The 23421-nt window shown below is 40.5% G+C and overlaps 1 protein-coding gene across 2 annotated transcripts in view; it reads left to right on the forward strand.

The window, feature by feature from the left end:
* ANO6 (anoctamin 6) overlaps window positions 1-23421 on the forward strand; it is a 197375-nt gene that overhangs the window by 121458 nt on the left and 52496 nt on the right. For both annotated transcript variants that reach the window (XM_053661617.1, XM_037162315.2), the window contains exons 4-7: window positions 18637-18702; window positions 19614-19901; window positions 20117-20230; window positions 22260-22375. In XM_053661617.1, coding sequence (XP_053517592.1) covers window positions 18637-18702; window positions 19614-19901; window positions 20117-20230; window positions 22260-22375 — 584 coding nt within the window. The remainder of the gene's footprint in view (window positions 1-18636; window positions 18703-19613; window positions 19902-20116; window positions 20231-22259; window positions 22376-23421) is intronic.

The following is a 23421-nucleotide window of genomic DNA, read 5'->3' on the forward strand; positions in this document are numbered from 1 at the left end:
ATGGGAGCGATCCTAGTCAATGTAAGAAACTAGCCCCAAATGACAATGACTTAACATATGTGTGTTTATTGCTCACGTCAAGTCAGATATGGCATTCCTGTTTGGCACAATGATTGGACGGTACAGGCAGGGTTTTGTCCTTGCAGTCATTCAGGAACCCTCACCGTATTTGAGAGGCAGTCTCTTAACAGAGCCATCAGCATCAACCTAAATGGTAGCTGAGAGAAGGGATGCAGGTAGTTGCTCACGCTTCTTTACCTCTTTGGCCTGCAAGTGCTGCCTCAGTTGTGTTCCAATTCTGTTGATCAGAGTTCAGGAAGGTGGAAGGTGAAGTTCCTGGCTGGACTGCCATTTCTTTTTTTTTTTTCTTTTCAACTACAGTATTCTTTCTTTTACTCCCTTCCCAGCTCACCCCCCGTGTCCCCCACCTGCCTCCCCTTTCCACCCCCCTTAGTTTTTGTCCATGTGTCTTTTATGCTAGTTCCTGTAAATCCTTCCCCTTTTTCCCCTGAAATTTTCTCCCCTCTCCCCTCCTGTCACTGTCCCCCTGTTCTCGATTTCAGTGTCGTTGTTTTTATTTTGCTTGCTTTTTTGTTGTTTAGGTTCCTGTTAAAGGTGAGATCATATGGTATTTGTCTTTCAATGCCTGGCTTATTTCACTCAGCATAATGCTTTCCAGTTCCATCCAAGCTGTTGCAAAGTGTAGGATCTCCTTCTTTCTCTCTGCTGCGTAGAATTCCATTGTGTACATGTACCATAGTTTTTTGATCCATTCATTTACTGACTGGCACCTAGGTTACTTCCAGCTCGTGGCTATTGTAAATTGTGCTGCTATGAACATTGGGGTGCAAAGGTTCTTTTGGATTGGTGTTTTAGGGTTCTTAGGATGTAGTCCCAGCGATGGAATTGCTGGGTCATAAGGCAGCTCCATTTTTAGTTTTCTGAGAAAATTCCATACTGTTTTCCATAATGGTTATACCAGTCTGCAGTCCCACCAACAGTGAACTAGGGACCCCTTTTCCCCACAACCTCTCCAACATTTGTTGTTTGTTGCTTTGTTCATGATGGCCATCCTGACTGGTATAAAGTGGTATCTCATTGTGGTTTTAATTTGCATCTCTCTGATGGCTAGCGATATTGAGCGTCTTTTCATGTGTCTCTGGATCCTCTGTATGTCCTCCTTGGAGAAGTGTCTGTTCAAGTCCTTTTCCCATTTTTAAATGGGTTATTTGTCTTCTTAGAGTGGAGTCGTGTGAGTTCTTAGTAGGGGTGCCGCACTATGGAAGTTGCCACAGTGACTAGCTGTGTGACATAGGCGAATTTCCTTATCAGTGTCTTCTTTTGAGATGTCTGTTATTCTTTATATTTTGTCATCTCTGACTTCAGGGTACATATTACAGGTGGAGCATCATAATTTTATTGGCTGAGTTTTTTCTTGTTGGTACATAGAGTATTGACCCACTGTATCACTGCTGCATCTCAGATTCAGGAAAATGGGAATTCCAATACCTAGTCCATGGGATTATGGGTAGGATTAAACAAAATAGTATATAGAGGTGTTATGTAAAATTTTAGCACATGTCAGATAACATGTTAAGTCCTATCCCTTCATTTTTATTTGGGTTTTCTCTTTTATATAAAATTTTAGTTTTCAGTTATTGTTTACATTCAATATTGTCTCAGTTTTAGGCACACACCATGCTGGGTAGACAGTCATATACTTGGCAAAATATTCTCCCAATATTTTCGGTGCCCACCTGGTACCATACATCATTATTACAATATTATTAACTATATTTCCTGCGCTGTGTTTTATATCCCCGTGACTGTTTTGTAACTACCAATTTGTACTACTCAGTCCCTTTTTTATATCTGGGGTTTTCTTAAAACAGTGATCTAATATGACCAGGCATGACTCTCCTTTTCTTATTGTATAATTTTATCACTAGAGTTAAATAGCATAAAGTAGCTTATCATGTTCCTGTGGACACGTAGGGTATCTTCTGTGCAGTTGTTGTCACCATCATCAAATATTCATTAAGCATCCATATGCCAGTGGAACTGGACTGAGCACTACATGAAGTAAGTTAAACAGATCTAATCCGTTAAAGTATAAAGAAAACAGTTCTGGTTTTAGACCAGAGCTTCACAGCCATGGAAAAGAAGCCCCAGAGCTGCTTGCATTATTATTAAGTTCTGCATTCGCTTTACATAGAAACATAAGCCCCAAGGTAACCCTTATAAATCAGGAGGAAGAAAGTTATCATTAATCTTGGCGATCCCTGAACTCATGGATTGATATCCAGTGATGTGGTTTTAATAAGCTGTGCTTTGAAGTGCTTTGAGTTTCTATTTGTACACATTACTTAATTTAGACTCCACCGGGATGCAGAGGTCAGCTTCAAAATCACATTTTCATTCATTTGAACAACATTTGTGAGTTCTGCCACGCTCCCTGTCAGGCCTTATTTGGGATTTAGGACAACACCAAGGAACATATTTTTAAAATCCCATCTTCCTCGAGAAGAAAAAAAATGTCTTAATCATATTCGTTTCCTAAAGCAACACCAAGGTTGACTTTGCCAGGGGCTGATCTAAAGAGTACTGTTAAATACTTTTTTAGTGATGATGGAGAAAGATAGACATAATAGGGTCACAAAGGTCAAAAACACAGAGGGAGTACAAGGCTGCATTTCCCATGGCAAAGGAAAAATTATTTTTCTACCCAAACCTCCAAATAGCATGTTACTTTGTCCCCTCACATTAGTGAAAATACTTCATAAACTACCTTGTACCCTCCTTTTAAAAGCATAAATGATTTACATTTAGATTTTGCAAGGGGATGATTATAAGTGGTTTTGATAATAAATGTTCATTTAGCCAGTACAGTTCTTAGCATAGAAGCAGTTAGAATTTCTTTTTTACTGCAAGTAACAGGAAAATCAAACTCAAAATGGCTTAAACGCTAATAGAAAATAATAATAATAAAATTTAAGAAGTATTCTGGTGGTAGGACCATGTCTGGTTTAGTTAATTTATTGGCTTACCAAGGCGATCATTCCATCCTTTCGTCTGGCTTTTCCTCCACTGGCTTCACTTTGTCACAAGATGGCTGCCCGGAAGGCAGGAGGGGGATGCTCTTTCTCATGGTCCTTTTGTAAGGGGGAAGAAAGCTCTTCCAGGAGAGCCTTAAGCAGACTAACTATTACAGTTTATTGTCTATTACAAATCTATTCCTAAACCAAATACTGGCAAGATGAATGGACGTACCATCACAAGCATAGACAAATCAAGATGAGTCTTTCGTTTCTTGAATCATCTGATTACCCAAATATCTGAAATACCAGTTGACTTTTCCTGGTAGTGAAGAAGGGGGGAATGACTGTTCCGTGGGCAGCCAGCAGCTTCTGGCACAGTAAATGATTAAGTATATCTAAATATATTTGATCTAGACTGTGAAGAGCAAAAATGTTTCAAATAAAACAAGTTTCCACGTACTTTTCCTACACTCCTCGCTCATTTTTGCTAGTAATGCTTCGCCCATTTCATTTTTAGAGCACTTGAACAAATAGCATCATTAATCTATTTTGTGTTCCATTTGGTCTGCCACCTGACCTCCCTTCAAACAGATGCGTTCATGACAAGTACTAGTAGGATTCAAATGATGGGAGGGAGGGGGAGGGGTCTGTAGATGCGACAGAATCGGCGTGAGCAGTACTGAGTATGTGTTTTAGATATTTATCTTTTTTTTATCATTTTATCATCTCTAAAGTTAATGGAAAATTTATTTCTTTAAAGTTGATAAAAAGCTTATCTATGGAAGTAAAAATGTGTATTTCCTATCAGACCTTAAAAATTCTCTAGAGTATGGCAGAAGGATCTGTCCAGTAGAGACCATGGAAAAAGAGATTTTTTGAAAATGAGTGATCAAACTAAATCATATCCAAAATTTCAAGTAATGTGAGACAACTGATTAATTGGTTATAGATTCTGTAAATTTTTAAAACTGTTACACATTGTTCTAGATGGGTGGTTATGAGGCTGCTGTTGGTTAGAAGCTGGATGAGATCTCTTGGGGTGTTTCAACGTTCATCAAAGAGTTCTAGTACAATAAAAACAGTACATCATTCCATTTATTGAAGTCTTACATTTTTTAGAAAAGTTTTATAACAATATTCATGAATAGCTTGTACATTACTATTTTAAATTTTTGTTGCTGTCATCAGAAAGATTTAAAATGCAGTTTGTGATTTATTATTGTGTGTTTAAAAATATATTTTAAGTTCTATGTAGGGACCTTGCTAAGCTCTTTTTAGTTCTCATACTTTTTGATTCTTGTTTTAAGTTTTCTCAGAACATATTTTCTGCAAGTGACAGTTTTGCTCTATTTCCATCTTTATGTCTTTCTTTTTCTTGTTTAAGTGCAATGGCTAAGACATAGAACTAGTAACACACAGTGATTACCATTGTATTGCCCCTTATTTCAGTGAGAATATTTCTGAAATTTCACCATTAAATACCAAACTTGCTATAAATTTTTAGTAGTTTTCTTTTAAAAAGGTAGAAGAATTCCCTTTTAGTTGTATGTTGCTAAGAGATTTAATTGTTTTAAATTTTATCAAATGCTTTTTTATATTTTATATCTATTAAAGTGATCATATGGCCTGATTTCTTATGTGCATTAAGTAAGTATGTAGTTATTTATGGCTAATGAGATGGTAATTCAAAAATCATTTGTTACTGGCCTCATTTGTTACATTACTATGCAATGTAAAATTTCTGTAGACATTAGCTCTCTGCTTATGCTAATACTATATTAACATCATTTACTTATAGATCATTACAAAGTATTTGAGATCAGTTACAGAAATATATCAAGAATAAAAGTAATTAATGTGTAAATCAGGGTAACAATTATAAAAGCTAGAAAATAAAATAAAGCCACATGTCAGTAATAAACAAGATGATTTGTTATTAATCATAAAGTCCTGTTCAAAAGTTAGAATTCAGCTGCAACTCTGCCTGAGATTCCTAGGGATGTGGTCAGTAATATGGTCTAAAGTTTGAACCCAGTGAAAACCAAACTGGTTATTCAAAAGAAATATAATGTTCTGGTCTGCAGATGCCCCAGAAAGAAATGTATCCCATGGGTCCTCATAAAGAAGCCCTGACTGAATGACTGAACGGACTTGACATTGGCACACTTTCTCCACACTGAGATTAAGAGATGGCAGAGTGGAATGGTGAACAGTCAGAATGTTAGTGAACAAGAGGTCCTTGGGTGGGAGCAATATTTGGCCCACCTAGGGATGCCAAAAACTGCTACAAAACAGGGGGCCCTCCCAAGGACAGAATACTAATATCTACTGGGCTCTTCTGTCTGCCGCCAATTGTAAAGACATCTCTTCATGCCAGAGATGTGTGAAAAGGAAAGGAAATGTTTATTTAATGCTATTCAGGCCTAATGCCTCCATTAAAATATCAAAGTCCTTTAGGGTATACACCTACACCTATACACACACACACACACACACACACATATCCCACCCCCCCCCCTCACCCCACCCCCCTCCCTTCTCCCACTGTCCCAACTCTGGGCACCATAAATCAGGAAAAGAGCACACGTCTGTTTTTCAGGCCGCTAGCACCATCAGCTTGTCACTGCGCAGGCAGAATCTCTAGTTAATCCAAAGTCATATGGTACCCTCTCACGGTCCACTGGCAAGAGTTCTTTGTATCAAGTTCCAGGCAAAGTCCCTCCTGCTTCCCAGGCCACGTGGCCAAAGGGGGCATCCCAAAGCTGCGTGGGCCTCTTCTACCAAAGCTGCAGGGGTCCGCACTCCACCAAAAGCATGTGGCTTTCTTCTTCACCTGGATGCAGGGATCTCCATTCTGGCAAAGCTGCGAGGTTTTCCCTTTCACCTGGGAAAGAGGGGGTCTGCACCCTGCCAAGACCACGTGGCTCTCCCTTTTACCTCGCCAAGAAGGGACCCTTATTTTACTGAAACCGCGTGGCTCTCCCCTCCTTATGGCTGCTGTGCTCTGGGTTTTAAATCTCTGCACCAATCTTCCTCTGTACCCCTATTTCCGACTCCTTCCACAATCAGTTACACCTGCCAGTATTTCTGTATCATTACCAGTTTACTGGGCTGCCATCGTTAGTCTAGGCAGTTATTGCCCCATGTCCTGGAGCCAGTCTTCTCCAAGTTCCCACGCAGGCGCTGTAACTTGGGGGGACCTGCCCCCAGTTACATCTTGGGGGAAGTGACTTCATCCCCCTAGCTCCAAGCCTGGCCACAGCCATTTAACATATCCAAGTGACCTGCCAAAGGCTATAGATATGTTAAGTGACCATGCCATGGATTAGCTGCAAGGCTGTGGCTGTACAAAACAGCCCTGCATGTTCCTGCTCTTTGTGTCCCTTCCCCCAACTCACACCTGTGGAGGGGGGAGGGGTGAGGACATCTTATATGTCTCTTTAATATTCCTATACACTTTGAGTTTTGGACATCATTCCAAATCTTTTTTTGGGGGGGTGACCCTTGGCTGCACCCTGTATCAAGAACACCTATTGGGAATGACATATTTGCCCCAGAATGTCCAGGCAGTGGAAACTTGACACTCGTATTAGGACAGGTTAAGAAGAGATGGTGGCGGCCTGTGTTGGGCGATGTCACCTTCACACGTAATGTAACTTTGGGTAGATGTGCTCTCGTTTGAGGAAGCGAAATCAATCCAGTTTCAACTCCTCGATATTTTAGACTAATGCAGAGGCCTCGTCTTTATATTTTTATCTCCTTCCTTCACACCCTACTTGCTTATCCTAAGATTGTAGGTTAAAAGGAATAAATTAAATTAGAATCAGCAGTGTCAAATTACAGCTATAAAATGTGCCATTGGTATAAGTACATTTGGTCTTATTTTTGAGTGCTCAGCACAAGAGCAGTGAATCCAAATCTTGATTTTTATTTCCAAAATGGGAAGTGTTCTTGGACCCACTCCTTAAAAACAAACAGAGAGGAGAGTGAAACCCTGAAAAGTGAGATCTGGTTATTCCATTTCATCTCACAAAGATGTGGAGGAGAGAGAACCCTTTTCCTGATTGGTCCTTCTGAGGTCTGGCCTTAGATTTGAATGAAGAAGCTGTCATTTGCTTCCTCATTTGAGGACACTGGTCCCCAAAGACACCAGTGTCTTACTTTTTAAAAAGTAGGATGAGAGTAAAAAACAGAAAACTGTACTCGAACAATAATTAAATAAATTTTTTTAAAGAATTTAATTTTTAAAAAAAGTCATCAATAAAGAGTAAAAGGTTTGGAAAAATTAACTATCCTAATTCTCACATAGAATAGGTTTGAGGGTGCTAAGTCATAAAAAAATAGCCGGTTGGGCACACAGAAAAGATGTGTCCTAAAAACCAGCATTTCTTAAGCTTATCAGATGGTAAGAGTCATCCACTTTGCTTATTAACACTAGATTATTTTAGGCCCCTTTTTATACCCTGCAGGGTCAGAATCTTCAGGAGAGGGGCCCAAGAATCTGCCTTTAAGCAGCGCTCCAAGTTTGTATAAGAAGGTAACTTTGGAAAACATTGCCCTAAAATGCTTACAGTAGCTGTCTCAGCAGTGGATGACGGGTGATTTTTTTTCCTTCTTAAACAATTTCTGTTTCCTAAGTTACCATTTATGTATTTATTTTTGTAATTATACCAGAAGTATGCATTTGAAAGAAAAGTTGAAGGTGACCATAATGTGAATATTCACTTCCGTTCTGGCTTACACCCCGGATGCCCATCTGTTTTCCCTCCTGTAGCAAACACATGTCGCTGGCTTGAGTGGGTCCCTCACCAGATCTGTCCACTCACATCAAACAGTTTGCCTTCAACATGTGAGTTTAAATTAAGTCCTGATTAAATAATTTATTCTGCTTACCAAGCCTTCTTGAGCACATGATTATTATAAGCCAAATTTATAACTAATAAACAGCACTTAGAGTAATTAGACAGTAATTTTTTGTACAAATTAAGTACCTCTGACTTTTTCTTCCTCCATCTTCGTAGCTTTAACAGAGATTGGCAAGTTTAAAAACACACTGACAGCACCATCATACTTTGCCTAAAAAAGGCTGTAAGAATATTTGAAATTAATCTATGTGTGTATTTCATTAATCCCAAATGATTTGTGCTTTATTATCATCACAGTAAAATTCAGTCAATTTTACTTCCTGGACATCACAGCCCCTGCTTTTTATGCTGAAAAAGCTGGGTCACATAAGAAAAGGGTAGATTGGTGTTTGTAGTCAGTATTATTACTATGTAACTCACAAGCAAGTCCTTCCCAACAGTGACTTTATTAAGCCAAATGAGATGTGTAATCTAAGGTGCTTAAGGACAGAAAGCTTCCTTAATTAAGCCAGCCTATCCTTTGTGACTGTGATTGTGTTATTCTTTATTTCTCTGACAGATTTACTAACCTCTAAAAAGAGTTATGAATAAAATATCAGTGGCTGGAATGAGAGGGGTGATCTTGTCTTTTTTCGCTCTGAACCCCCAGCACTGTCCTCAACAGCAGTAACGGAGCACCATGCATCTTTTTGTGATGCGCATAGCTCCTCAAAGGCTCTAGTCACTTTGGCTTTACTAGAAGTAGGTTAAAAAAAAAAAATCCAGGTTGCAATGCAAATAAATTTGCTTCCCTAGACAAAGAGTAATTTTTATAGCACAATTTAATGTACAACTGGGCTTTTTCTTCTCAGAGCCAATAGTCTAATCTTTCTGTGCTGCCAAATACAGATCATAGACTATAGGAAATAGTTTATTTTTTTTAGATGTAAGGTTTTCCAACGAGGCACATAGATAATGTTTAGTGAAAGATTGTGTGGCCTCCGATATTCATTTACTCAACAAATATTTATTGAACAATGGCTGTGTCAGGCAATATGCAATATTAATTTTCTATCATTTTTAACATGGAAGGCAGCACAATTTTTTCAAAATGTCAAGAACACAGTCACTTATCTAAGTGTAAATGTTACAGAGAAGTAAAGATGATGATTTCATATTAAACATGCCTGAGCAATCTTTTCTTAAGTAAGCACGCTTTTCCCGTTAGCGCCTGTTCGACAAATGTAGCGTGTGTGCTAATTCACTACGGCTACCTGACAAACCAAGAGTACTGGTTTGATCGACTTGTAAAACTCTTTGTGAAATTCGTTCTTTGTGACTTGCCTTGTCAAAGTAAAATAACAAGAACTCTTGGTGGCCATGTGAGCTGTCGGTTATTGACTTCATGCAAGGAAGATTTCACATGAGTCCAGGTGATTTTAAGAATACGTTTATTAAAACTGAGGACAGTGAAACAAAGGAAGGTCTTAAGGTAAAAGAGGCAAGACCATAGCAGACGGAGTGAGCCTAGGTGGAGCTGTCTTGGCCTTTTGAAAACACGAGGAAGAGGCAGAAGCAGCGAGCCAGCTGGGCTGCGTGGACTCAGGAAACAAGTCAGTGAGGCAAAAGAAGGGCCCTCGGAAAAAAGAAAGTGAAGATACGTGCCTTAGGAGAGAGGGTGGGGAAGGGCTCAGGGGTACTCCCTAGTGATTTTCTTTCTTTTCTTTTTTTCTTGTATTTTTTCCATTACCAACTATCCCCCTTATACCCCTCTCCCTGCCTGAAATCACCACCCTGTTGTCCATGCCTCTGAGTCCTGTTTCCTTTTTGCTCAGTCCCCCCTCCCCAGCCTCCTTGCCACCCCAGAGCTGTCAGCCTGCTCTCTGTGTATCAGTCTCTCTATTTTGCATGTTAATTCAGTTTGTTCATTAGATTCAACATATGAGTAAAATCATATGGGATGTGTCTTTCTCTGACTAGCTAATTTCACTTAGCATAATGTTCCCCATCCATGCTGTCACAAAGGGTAAAATTTTTTCTTTTTTTTACAGCCAAGTAGTATTCCATTGTGTAAATGTCCCATAGCTGTTTTATCCACTCATCTACTGAAGGACACTTTGGCTGCTTCTGTGTCTTGACAATTGTAAATAACACTGCAATGAACACAGGGGTGCTTAAGTTCTTCTGAACTAGTGTTTCGGGTTTCTTTGGATAAATTCACAGAAGTGGAATTGCTGGGTTGTAAGGCAGTTCCATTTTTAATTTTTTGAGGTATCTCCATGCTGCTTTCCACAGTGGCTGCACCAATCACATTCCCACCAACAGTGCAAAAGGGTCCCCCTTTCTCCGAATCTTTGCCAGCACTTGTTTATTTATCGCTGATAGCCATTCTAACAGGTATAAGATGATATTTCATTGTGGTTTTAATTTGCATTTCTTTCATGATTAGTGATGTTCATATGTCTATTGGACATCTGTGTGCCCTCTTTAGAGAAGTGTCTATTCAGGTCTGCCAATTTTTTAATTGGATTATTTGTTTTTCTGGTATTGAGTTTTATAAGTTCTTTATAAATTTTGGATATTAACCCTTTTTCAGATGTATCAGTGAATATGTTCTCCCATTCAGTGGGTTGTCTTTTTATTTTATTGATGATCTCTTTAATGTACAAAAACTTTTTTAAGTTTGATATAGTCCCAGTTAATTTTTTTCTTTTGTCTTCCTTGACTGAGGAGATATATAAAAAATATATTGCTACCAGGAATATCCAAGATTTTATTGCCTATGTTTTCTTCTAGGATTTTTATGGCTTTAGGTCTGACATTTAAGTTTCTAATCCATTTTGAATTTATTTTTGTGTGTGTGGCATTAGAAGGTGGTCTAGTTTACAAAGCTCAAAGTGAGTAGAAGGAAGGACATAATAAATATCAGAGCACAGATAAACCAAATAGAGTTTAAAGAAACAATACAAAAAAATCAATGAATCCAAGAGCTGGTTCTTTGAAAAGATACAGAATTGATAAAATTTTAACCAGACTTATCAAGATAAAAAGAGAGAGGACCCAAATAAATAAAATCATAAATGAAACAGGAGAAATAACTAGTGACACCAAAGAAACACAAAGGATACTAAGGAAATATTATGAACAACTACATGCCAACAAATTGGACAACCTGGACAAAATGGCTAAGTTTCTAGAAATATACAGCCTTCCAAAACTAAGCCAGAAAGAATCGGATAATCTGGATAGATAGATTTCACCTCTGAAATTGAAGCAGTAACCAAGAAAACTCCCAACAAATAGAAGCCCTGGACCAGATGGTTTCAGGTTTTACCAAACATTCCAAGAAGAACTAATACCTCTCCTTCTCAAACTATTTCATAACATTCAAGAGAAGGGAAGACTCTCAAACTCATTTTATGAGGGCAGCGTTTTGTTAATTCCAAAACCAGGAAAAGATACTACAAAAAAAATTACAGGTTCATATCCCAATTGAACATAGATGCTAAAATCCTCAACAACACATTAGCAAACTGAATACAGCAATGCAAAAAGATGATACACCATGATCAAGTGGGATTTATTCTGGGAATGCAAGATTGGTACAACATTTACAAATCAATAAATGTGATTCACCACCTAAAAAGAGCGAAGGATAAAAACCACATGATCATATCAATAGATGCAGGAAAAAAGCTTTTGATAAAGTCCAGCATTCATTTATGATAAAAAAAAAAAAACTCTCAGCAAGGTGGGAAAGAGGGAACATACCTCAACATGATGAAGGCCATATATGACAAACCCACTGCCAGCATCATACTCAACAAGCAAAAACTAGAAGCATTCCCCTTAAGACTGAAAACAAGACAAGGATGTCTGCTTTCACCTCTCTTATTCAACATAGTACTAGAAGTCCTAGCCATAGCAATCAGACAAGAAGAAAAAAATAGAACGTATAGAAAGTGAAAGGAAAAAATAAAACTGTCTTTATTTGCAGATGACATGATACTGTATCTGGACTCCTAAAGATTCCACCAAGAAACTACTAGAATTCATGAATGAATTCAGTAAAATGGCAGGATACAAAATTAATATTCAGAAATCAGTTTCATTTTTATATGTGAATAATGAATGATCAGAAGGAGAAATTAAGAAAACAATCTCATTCTCAGTTGCTTCAAAAAGAATAAAGTGTCTAGGAATAAATCTAACCAAGGATGTGAAAGAACTGCACTTGGAAAATTATGAGACACTGAAAAAAGAAACTAAAGAAGATACAAATAAGTGGAAGCATGTACTGTGTTCATGAATAGGAAGAATTAACATTGTTAAAGTGCCCATGCTACCCAAAGGAATCAATCTGTAGATTCCTATCAAGATACCAATGATGTGTTTCACAGAATTAGACCAAATATTTGAAAAGTTTATCTGGACCCACAAACGACCCCAAATAGCAACAGCAATCTTCAAAAGGAAGTACAAAGTTGGAGGAATCATGCTACCTAATATCAAACTATACTGTGAGGCCGTAGTCATCAAAACAGCATGGTACTAGAATAAAAACAGACAACAGACACATAGATCGATGGAACAGAATAGAGAGCCTAGAAATAAATCCACACTTTTATAGTCAATATTTGACAAAAGAAGCAAGCACATACAGTAGACTAAGGATAGTTTATTTAATAAATGATGCTGGGAAAATTGGGCAGAAGAATAACTTTAAAAAATCTGATTTATATTTTACTCTATTTTTAAAATATATTTTATTGATTATGCTATTACAGTTGTCCCATTTCCCCCCCTTTACTCCCATCTACCCTGCACACCCCCTCCCACCCACATTCCCCCACTTCAGTTCATGCCCATGGGTCATAAGTATAAGTTCTTTGGATTCTACATTTCATATACTACTCTTAACCTCCCCTGTTTATTTTCTGCCTACCATTTATGCTACTTATTTTCTGTAACTTTCCCCCTCTCTCGCCCTCCCACTCCCCTGCCAATAAACCTCCATGTGATGATCTCCATTTCTGTGATTCTGTTCCTGTTCTAGTTGTTTGCTTAGTTTGTTTTTGTTTTAGGCGTGGTTATTAGTAAGTGTGAGTATGCTATCATTTTACTGTTCATATTTTTTATCTTCTTTTTCTTAGATACATCCCTTTAACATTTCTTATAATAAGGGTTTGGTGATGATTAACTCCTTTAACTTGACCTTACCTGAGAAGCACTTTATTTGCCCTTCCAGAATGTAACTTTTTTTAAAGGGCCAAGGCAGCTCGCCTAGGCTCACTCCTGTTGCTGCCTTAGGTGAGCAACTCCTGTTGCGATCTTGCTTCTTCTACCTTAAGACCTTCCCTTGTTTACCGTTCCCAGCTTTAATAAATGTCCTCTCAGAATCACCAGGATTCCTGCTGTGAAATCTTTCCTGCCTGAAGTCAAGAACTGAGAGCCCATATCAGCCCCAACAGAACTTTCTTACTAAAGTAAAATCAAAGTGATATATTAACATGTTCGAGCAAATAAAAATGTCCTATCCTTGATTAAGCCTGTGTACGTATTTATAGTTAGTGGTAAAATACAAAGTATTGTAGAAACCAACTCCAGGGTCTACGAATTATCTTGAGAAAAATCAGGTAAATATCTCAGAAGTTTCTTGTAAAGAGTGAGATAAAAACTAAAGATAAATTAGTACAACCTTTGTGGAGGGCAGTATGGGAACACATATTAAATTAAGGTTGTGTACCCTCTGATTAATGATTCTGCTTCTAGGACTTTATCCTGGGGAAGTAATAATGGATACACAAAGAATATTCTACAAAGTTTTTCATAGTAGTGAAATTTGGAAGCAACCTAAATACCCAACAATTTGAGATTGGTTAATAAATAAAAAAGTCCATCTGTCGGAGAGAATATTATGCCCTTACAATGAGGTAGAAAAGAAATATGCCTAATTTTTCTGCATCTGTGATATCCACATGTTCTATATACTCTTATTAGTGACTTCCCTCAATAGGGCAAAAGAGAGGAGATGTAAAGGTGTGTATATTCTTTGGAGAATGAAAAGGCTGTACATCCATTGGATTGCAGAGGAGACAGTCCAGGAACCAGGGTGACTGAGTGGTATGGAAGAGGCGAGAAGCGGGGCGGCTGAGTGCCTCAGCATCCGGATGCGTGTCCTGGAGTTCTAGCAGAATGGCGTTGTTGCTGTGCCACTGGAGGCATTGAGATGTCAGTGGGTGCCCAGTGTGAAGGCCAAATGGGAATTACCTATTCTTGTCCATATGTTTGACTTTCAAAAGTACAGATGAGACTGTAAGACCTATAGAATAGACAGGATTTTTTCTTAAAGGAATAAAGTAAATTGAGCATGTTTGAAAAGCATGATGCCAGGTACTTTATACCCATGATCACATTGAACCCTTAAGAAAACCCAAAGATGGAGCCATTTCTTTTTCCACTTTTGAGATGAAGCCATGGATGCTTGTAGAGTTTATCTGCTCATCACAGAGCTAGCAAATTTCGGAACCAGGATTTGAGTTTTGACTCCTAATCTAACCACAAGGCCCGGGAGTAAAAAGCAAATCTAACCACAATGTCGGGGAGTAAAAAGGGCCGAAGAAACAGTGTAGCATACTGAAATCAGAGGAGAGAACCCCATGAAAGGGATGAGAAGTTCCAGCCTCAGATCAGAAATTCCATAAAGGAGGAACCCTGTCTAATTTTGCTGTGCAGCATGTCACAGTCACGGCCGATACGACCAAGGAGGGAGCGGTTTGTGTTTGGTACGTGTGATGACAGAGCTGCCCACCCGCAGAGCTGGTTCATCGCCGACCCTCCGAAAATTCCTTTGGTCGTGTAGTCATTCAGAGTCCACGGGATCTGAGAATCACTTCATGCTCTCTGCATGCCCTGACCTATCTGTCTGGTGGCCGTACACCTCAGAATTAAACTGAGTCTCTCCTTTGTCATGTTCTGTAATGCTTGTAAGTCAAAGTTTGTGGAACATTTTGCAGGCTCGTGACAGGAGAGCTCAGTTGTTATACTGCAGTAATTTGTTTTCCTCAGTCCAGTCCATTTCCACAAACAGCCATCGATCCACCATCCACTCAATTTATTCATTCACTCATTAGACATTTAATGCATGTTTCTTCTGTTAGAGGCCTCAGTGCCAAGGATATCAAGATTAAAAGACAAACATCTCTAGGGGCAGGATGGTAATTGAAGAGCAGGCAGGGCTGTGGAAGGATTGAATTTTTTTTTAATTATTTTTCAACTACAGTATTCTGTCTTTTACTCCCATCACAGCCCCCCCCCGTTCGGGTTGACTATTCTTAAAGATGAGAAACATTTGAGGGTGTGTGTCCGCTGAGTAAGAGCAGTGAAGAGCAGAGTGAAGGGAAGGGGGAAACCAAGCCCAAGGTGAGATAGGAAAAGGATGCAGCCTTCCGATGCTGAGAAGAGACCTGGCAGCTGGTGCCTGATGGGTAGAAAGACACCTGCAGGAGGTCACTGCAGGTGAGTGGCTGCCATCTCCCCTGTGACGAAGAAGGCAAGGTCGCTCACAGAGCCGGCTGCTCTGGGAGATAGGTGTGGAGTCTGTAGGTTCAGAACAGCTCCCTGATGGGTTAGTAATGGCCCTCAAGGAGGCAGCTGAGCATCACGGCCATCCTAACTGTGGCAGGAGTGCAACTTTCTAATAAGGTCAGTTAACAGAATTATGTGGTTTCTTCATCCAAGCACCCAATTGTTAACATACCCATTCTGCCCCTGGAGAAGCTCCTCTGAGTTTTCTACTCTTCTGACTAGAAGGACGTTTGCCCACAAGAGCTAAAATCCTTGAGTCTGAGCTTTTCCACCCTAATTGAAAGTATTCCTAACTCCTATAGAGGACACAAAAGGCACAGTCATGGATCCTGCATATGACCAGCTAGTGAGACAGTCTGGGTGGCCCGTTGCACAGAGTTGGGGCGAGTTGTCATCTCTGAATGAGAAGTCAGTGTGTCTGTTCTGCTCAGAGCACCTGCCACCTCCACCGCGCAGTGATTTAGGTTTTAGCCTAACAAGTTTTCCCTAGTTCGTGGCTCCTCTGTCAGGATTGTCACTGGCAAATAACAGAAATGAGCTCTAATCTAAGCAGCTAAGGAGTTCGTCAGAAGAACGTTAGAGAGCTCACAGGTTCTCCTGAAGAATTGGGCAGACAAGCCTGGAGATGCGGTAGCCAGAAGCAGTGCCCCAAATCCCGCTGCAGAGCCAGTGTGGGAGAGAAAGCGTGGTCACTAGCCCGGGCCCAGAGACACTGCCGGACCACAGACCCACAGTGGTCCCCAGAAGCTCTTGGGGACCGAAACCTCTACTGTCTCTGGAACTGGCATTTGCTCTCTCAACCACCAGAATGGTTTCTGCTTGGCCATACGTCTTTGCATTGCTAGCTTCTGATGCACAGTGCAGAGTGGGTGGTCTGACGAGTACGGCCAACTCATGTGCCAGTTACGGAACCTCACAGGAGACAAGAACAGGAGCGTCCGAGTATTTATCTGTCGTGGATGTGGGCTCTGGTAGGAGTCGAAACGTGGGGTGGCCGTGAAGAGTGACAGATGTCCATTTCAGTGCCATGAAACACATGAATCGATGTTCTCGTCCTGCATTGGGAGCCTCCAAGATCACTAGGCACAGTTTCTCTGTAGTTCCTCCTCAGTAGACTATTTTAAATTCTTCTTTGAATCGTCAGCACTTTGTAGCATGCTCTCAGACAATGTTTGAAAAATGAATCGATATCTTGCTGAGTATATTCTTTCAACAACTGTGCATGGGGTGTGTACTCCGTGCCAACTGTGTTGGACATTACTTGCAGGATCTGCAGTGCTTGTACACAATAGCAAAGAAAGAAGCAATCTGGAACTAGGAGTGGGCTACTATGCAAGGATCAAAATAGGATTAGGATCCAGTGAAGAAATACCGCCTAGGTATGGAGCAGGATGCGTCTGAATCAACTTTCCAAACTGAGGTTGGGGACATGGTGGACCAGAGGTGGAAACCTGGGCAGGGTGGATTGCAGAGATGCCAGGGGTGGGAGGCTGGTGTGGTGGACAGTCACTTGCTGGGAACAGAGTGCGAAAGCTGCACCTCGAGCTCTCACTGTCACGGGACTGGCATCTCTAGGCAAGTTGCTTACTTATTGATAGGGGAGCTGTAGTACGTGCTGGTTTTTCTCTAAGTGGCTATTGTATGCTCAAATCATAGCAAGCAATTAAATCCGTTATATTTGCAAAGCTCTGGTACAGCATGTGACGTGTTGTAAGGACTGTATAACCATTTATTAAATATAAAAATAAAGCACTGTTCCGCTTCTGATAATTCCATGAAAGGTTAGGCATTCCATTTGGACTCACATTTGGCCAAATGCCAGGTGCACTTTCCACCTTCTGCTGTCAGTCTTTTTCACGCAGTATCTGCTTTACCATCCTTAGGTGCTTTGCATGTCTAGGCACTGCCTGTAGCACAGCTGGCAAGGCGTGCTGGTGTGCCCTGGGCCACGTGGCCTGACCACCAGGCCCACTGAGCCCACCTTGGTCTGGGCTCAGTCATTTTTCTCTGTCTTAGCAGCTAAAGTTAAAAACAATTTTTAATCTATATTTTTCAGTTTTCCCCAGTGCAAGAATTGGTCCAGTTCACCTCCTGTGATTACTAGAGACACAAGGTCTCATTCATATGCTTTCTGTGGTTTAAATCATATTAAACCACACGAGAACCTCAGAAGAAAACTGGTGAGGTTTTCTCCACTGCACAGATGGGAAGAATGAGGCAAGAGAGTAGTTTGTTTCCTGCCGAGGGTCAGGGAGCTGCCAGGTCACGGCCACAGAACTGGAGCCCCGGCCGTCTGCGTTCAGAGCTCTGTGCACTTGACCCCAGTGTGCACCCGTTTTCTCCCGCCCATGAGCCAGTGTTACTGCTTCATCACCAAGAGCATTCTTTTAAAAAATCAAACAGGTCTCCACCTTTGTCTGCTTCCCTTACAACTTAGGACACAGTTGGCTAAAACTCTAGCCAAATACATAATTTAATGTCAATAAATACAGTACTGTATTCTCTGTCTTTTCAAATGGCCATGTAACGTGGACAGATATATTATTAATGAATTGTTCTCTATTTTTGTAGACTTAGATGTTTTTTACAGCTTCAAAAACATTTCACTCTTGCAGACAGAAAAATTCCTTTGTTTTGCCAAAATTTTCTGTGTTGTTTTATTGAATTTGGTCGAGGCATGCAGAGATGAAATACACGTGTCCAGACTGAACCATCTGAATGTCTAGTATGGAAATAAGATTTAAAAAATTTAGAATGTCAGCTCTGGGCTATAACGGGTATGCGACATCAGTGGATGGTGCTAAAAAATGTGTGTGTAACTTCCTATAAGCCAAAAAAAAAAAAAAGCCCTTGCAATTGTGCCCAAATTAGAGGTGTGTGTGTATCTCAAGTGGCTGAAACCCCACGGGGATGCCCAAAGGCTTTCCAGAGTGAAATGGCTAAGACAGGAATCCAGGTGTGCTCTGCCGCACACACTCGAGGAATGTCACCCACTGGTCGCCGACAGCCAGGGCACCTCCACTGCTTCTGTGCCATTTTGAGCAAATGTCTCCATCAGGTTCAAACTGGTTTGTTGTTTCTATTTTCTTCGGTCAGGGGCGGGGCCAATAACCTTTTCTGCCTTTAGTAAAACTAAAGGCCTAACATTTTTCGATTTCTTTTGACAGAGAAAAAGACAAGCCTATGAATCTAACCTCATCCATGACGGCCTGCAGCTGGAAGCAACAAGATCGGTGAGTGGCCGTCCCTTTCCAACCCCTGGCTGACCGTGGCTCTTGGGAACCTGCGTGCCACTGGGAATGCTGGGGTGGCAGAGCAGCCCCAGCTGCGCCTCCGCTGTAGGCCGGGGGGGGGGGGGGTCAGTCATAATCTGGACTACGGGATGTGTTTGCTCCTGATCGAGGCCGACCAATGAAGCAGTAGACCATGTTCTTCTCCTAAGAATCTTTCTAAAGATTTCTCGTATTACATAAGTAATAGTTTACTAAAAAATAGAAACTGTGGGTGTAGTGAAAATAAAAATGATGTGTCATAATTATCTGTGAATAAACTGGTAGTCCTTCTAAACTTTTTGCTCAAATTTATACATTTTCTCTTCCCTAAAAAAGGGAAAGTTATTATATCATAGGGATTTAATTTACTTTTTCCCTTTAATATATCATAAATGCATTTCTATATTAATAAACGTTCTTTTACATCCTTTATAATGACTACATAACATGATATTGAACAGATAGATAATAAATAGCCCTGAGTTTAAGAAATTTAAAAATTATTATTACAGTAACATTGCAATGAATATTCTGGTGTTTTTATTTTTACTCACTAATTTGGATGAAATGATGGGCAAGCTAACAAATTTACTTTCCTTCATTTAAAATATTAGTAATTTTATGACAGAATTGGGATAAAAACTTAAATTACTTTCTTTGTAATTCCAACCAAGATATAATCTGTAATGCAAAGAGTTTACAGTGGTTCGCAAGTCTATTTTTTATTGTATCTTCACTTTTATTAGCATCTGTGTGTGTGTTCATGTACACATGTGTTTTAACTACCAACAATTTAAGAAAAATCTGTGCTTTAAAATTGTGAAAATGGTTGGTTTGGTTTCCTTGACTGTGTTTTCATTCTTCCAATACAGGTTTTAGACGACAGGCTTGTGTTTGTGAAGGTGCACGCCCCCTGGGAGGTGTTATGTACATACGCCGAGATAATGCACATCAAACTGCCTCTGAAACCCAGCGATCTGAAAACCCGGACTTCAGCCTTCGGGAATTTCAACTGGTTTACGAAAGTCCTCCAAGTGGACGAGAGTATCATCAAGCCAGAGCAAGAGTTTTTCACTGCCCCATTTGAGAAGAACCGGATGAATGATTTTTATATTCATGATCAAGATACCTTCTTTAATCCAGCTACCAGAAGCCGCATTGTAAGTCTAAATGAAATTCAGTGGCTGTCTTGGGGTGATTTGCAACCTGCTATTGAAAAATTACTGGTTTGGTTGGATTGGCTTAGTTTTGATTTTAGAAGCTGCTGCCCACAGAAGAGAAAACAGATGCACCTACAGATTCCTGTTACAATAGTAAACAATGATTGGTTAGTTACACTGTATAAACTACATACTCTATTTTGGAATCCTTTTAGGTTTACTTCATCCTCTCTCGGGTCAAGTATCAAGTGAGGGACAACGTCAAAAAGTTTGGGATTAACAGACTTGTCAACTCCGGGATCTACAAGGCAGCTTTCCCTCTCCATGATGTAAGTCAAATAGCAAAAATGAAGTAAAAGGCCTAATGCATACTCCAGTGTTAACAGGGAAGAGCTAATCTTGTTAACCTCACTTAAAGTTCTTTTTTGGTAAAACAAAGATAATATGTTGAAAGATTACAAGCTTTATCCAGAATAGGAACCAGGTTGCATTGTTCACTGCTAAATCTAATGTAGCGAGACAGCCCTCAGTTTGAATGAGTGAATGAATGAACTAACAGTCATAAGCACTCTCATAGTTAATGTGTTAAGCAGTGTAGATCAGTAGTTAAGAACATGGGCTCCAGGGCCAAATGCCTGCTCCATCATTTTCTAGTTGATGACCTTGTGAAAGTCATTTAGTCTCTTTTCCTCAATTTCTTCACCAATAAAATGGGAATAATAATAGTTCCTACTAAGGCATTGCAACGTAGATTAATTAATCCATGTCAAATGTTAGAACACTGCCTGGCATGTAGTAAGTACTAGGTATGTATTAGCTATTTTTATAATTACCAACAGATGTCATCAACCAGAAAAGTATTAGTTCTCTGTAACCAAAAATAACATGTTAGAACTTTTCATTTATCATTTTCCGTGACATAGGTTTTTTTAATTTCCCGCTGAAACACCATTTCAAATTGGGCCCTGGAACATCACAGGACTTTTTAAAAGGCACCTGTCGGGGTTCCTGTCGTAATGGCAGTGTGGCAGGGTGCTGACGTTTTGTAAGGACTGCATTCTGAGGTGGTGGCAACTCCTCAAATTCAAGAGCACTTCTAGCTGATAACATCTCACATGAAACAATTTCTCAGTGTCACTGCTTCAGACCTTTAGTGATTCCATACACACAAGGAAATAATATCTGAGCGCTTTAAATAAATTCTGCCATTGAAATAAGTGAACTACTGTATCATATTGTACTGGTACTTTGTTGTATTCACCATCAATTTTTCTGAGTTTCTAAGACCAAAGAAAGCAAACACTGAGACTGTAACTGCTACTGTGCAGTATATGTATTTGTGGATGAAGGCAGTATTGAAATGTACAGCATGAGATAATACAACTGGGGTGCTGAACAGCTACCTGATATTCACGCACACATAGAAAACGGGAGGAGGGTAGAGAGGCAGGCACTGAGCTTCCTGGCTAAGAGACCCAACACAGCAGCCCACCATGTGTTGTGTGTTGGTGCCCCAGCAGAATTAGCAGTAGCGGCATCACGTCAGCTTTGGGGACACTTGCAGAGAGCCCGCATAAACATAACCTGGGATGCCAAGGTTCTGTAGTTTTCGGTTAGTGTCTGGCCGTGCCCAGTTATTTTGTTTTTAAAGCCTCGTGTAGTTGCCAAGGTGCCCTATCCAGGCCGAGGAATGACCTCAGGTAGCATTTAGGAGGGAGGGGAGCGGAGGTCAGGACCAGTGTGGAGGCTCAGCTGGGTGGTAATCAGGCTCTAGTTGCAGGGAGAAGGAAAACCAGTCAGGTGGGGGGAAGAGTGACTGAATTGAAGCAGTGGCAGGGGCTTTTGTTCCTTGAATAAAGTATATATAACATGGCCTCAAGCTTTTTTGTTATTTGTATTCTACGTGCTGTCGCTGAATAACTGTTGAATTGGGGGAAAAGAAATCTGGGTTTTAGAAGCCTTGCATCTTGCATCCTCTGGGTGTCCAGGGCATGGGCTGTGCTATCAGGTGTCTCCGTGGTGGCAGCTTTGGCACTTGAGTGGCCCAGTTTTTCACTGTTTAGGACTGACCCCTGGTGGGACATCAGCATCTCCCAGGGTCCCACCAAGCACTGCTGCATCCCCAGGGTTGGGACAGCCCCGCGTTCCTCCCCACCCACATTTGCAAATGCCTCCCGCCCTGGGGTTAGTAATGCCCATGGTTGAGAATCAGTGAAAATTACATGGCATTTCCATCCGCTTTAGCAAATAAGGTCCCCTTATTCACAAATGAGGTGGAGTATTAGCACCTCATTTAACAGACAGATTTGTGAACGGGTGAGGACTGCAATGCTCACCTGTTTGATTTTTTTTCCCCAGTGCAACTTCAGCCATCCATCGGCGGACTCCAGCTGCCCGAACGAACGGTATCTTCTGTACAGAGAGTGGGCTCATCCCCGAAGCATATATAAGAAGCAGCCCTTGGATCTTATCAGGTAAGGCAGCGATTTTCAACTGGCGTGCCATAAGAATTTTTAAACATGCAGTACCTGACTGACTGTTCAGTCAGGGGCACTGACCTATTTTCCCTTAGATTGTCAAATTTTAAAAAAATGACAACAGCCAACACAACAAAACCATCCATTGCGATGGAACTGGAGAGCATTATGCTGAGCAAAATAAGCCAGGTGGTGAAAGACAAATACCATATGATCTCACCTTTAACAGGAATCTAATCAACAGAACAAACAAGCAAAATAGAACCAAAGACACTGAAATAGAGAACAGGCTGACAGTGACCAGAGTGGAGAGGGGAGGGAATTTCAGGGGAAGGGGAGAAGGGTTTACAGGAACAAGTATAAAGGACACATGGACAGTAACAAGGCAGGGTGGACACGAGGGAGGAAGGCAGGCAGTGCTAGGGGGGTGGGCTGGGGGTAAAAGGCAGAAAACTACTTGAACAACAATTAAAATGGAAAAGAAAAGAAAAAGAAAAACCATCCCTTGTGAATGCCCTTTCTTGAACCATAAATATTACATAGGCCATATAACAGAGCTGCATTATTGGTCATGTGGCATAATAATGTTGCATCTGATTAATTCTTGGTACCAGAAATCCTTATACACAAGTATAGGCACCTGATTTTTTTAAAGAAGTCACTTTGGAGTAAAAAGAGTAAATAATTACTATTATTACTTTCTTTTTGTAAAGCAATCAAAATTATAGCTCTTTTTGTCAGATCAGCAGAAAATGTAGTGTTTTTTTGGTGTGCTGCAGAATTTCAGTAATTCCTCTGTGTATGCCAGGACGTGGCAAAGGTTGGCAGTGGCTGAAGTAAGGTGCTGGGGCCTCAGGGTCACCCTCAGGGCATCAGAGCGGGACAGTACTCAGAGCACTGCCAACCAGGCAAGCGCACCTGGGCCTCTGAGCTTTGCTGTGCAGAGTTTTTACTAAGGTTTCCATACGTGGGCACGCTCAATCGAGCCATTACCCATATGGCTCAATCCCTAGCTCTCTCTCCCCCCCGGGAGCTGAACCAGA

The sequence above is a fragment of the Artibeus jamaicensis genome, unplaced genomic scaffold, assembly GCF_021234435.1.
Source record: "Artibeus jamaicensis isolate MK-2021 breed Jamaican fruit bat unplaced genomic scaffold, CSHL_Jam_final contig_233, whole genome shotgun sequence".
Classification (NCBI taxonomy): domain Eukaryota; kingdom Metazoa; phylum Chordata; class Mammalia; order Chiroptera; family Phyllostomidae; genus Artibeus; species Artibeus jamaicensis.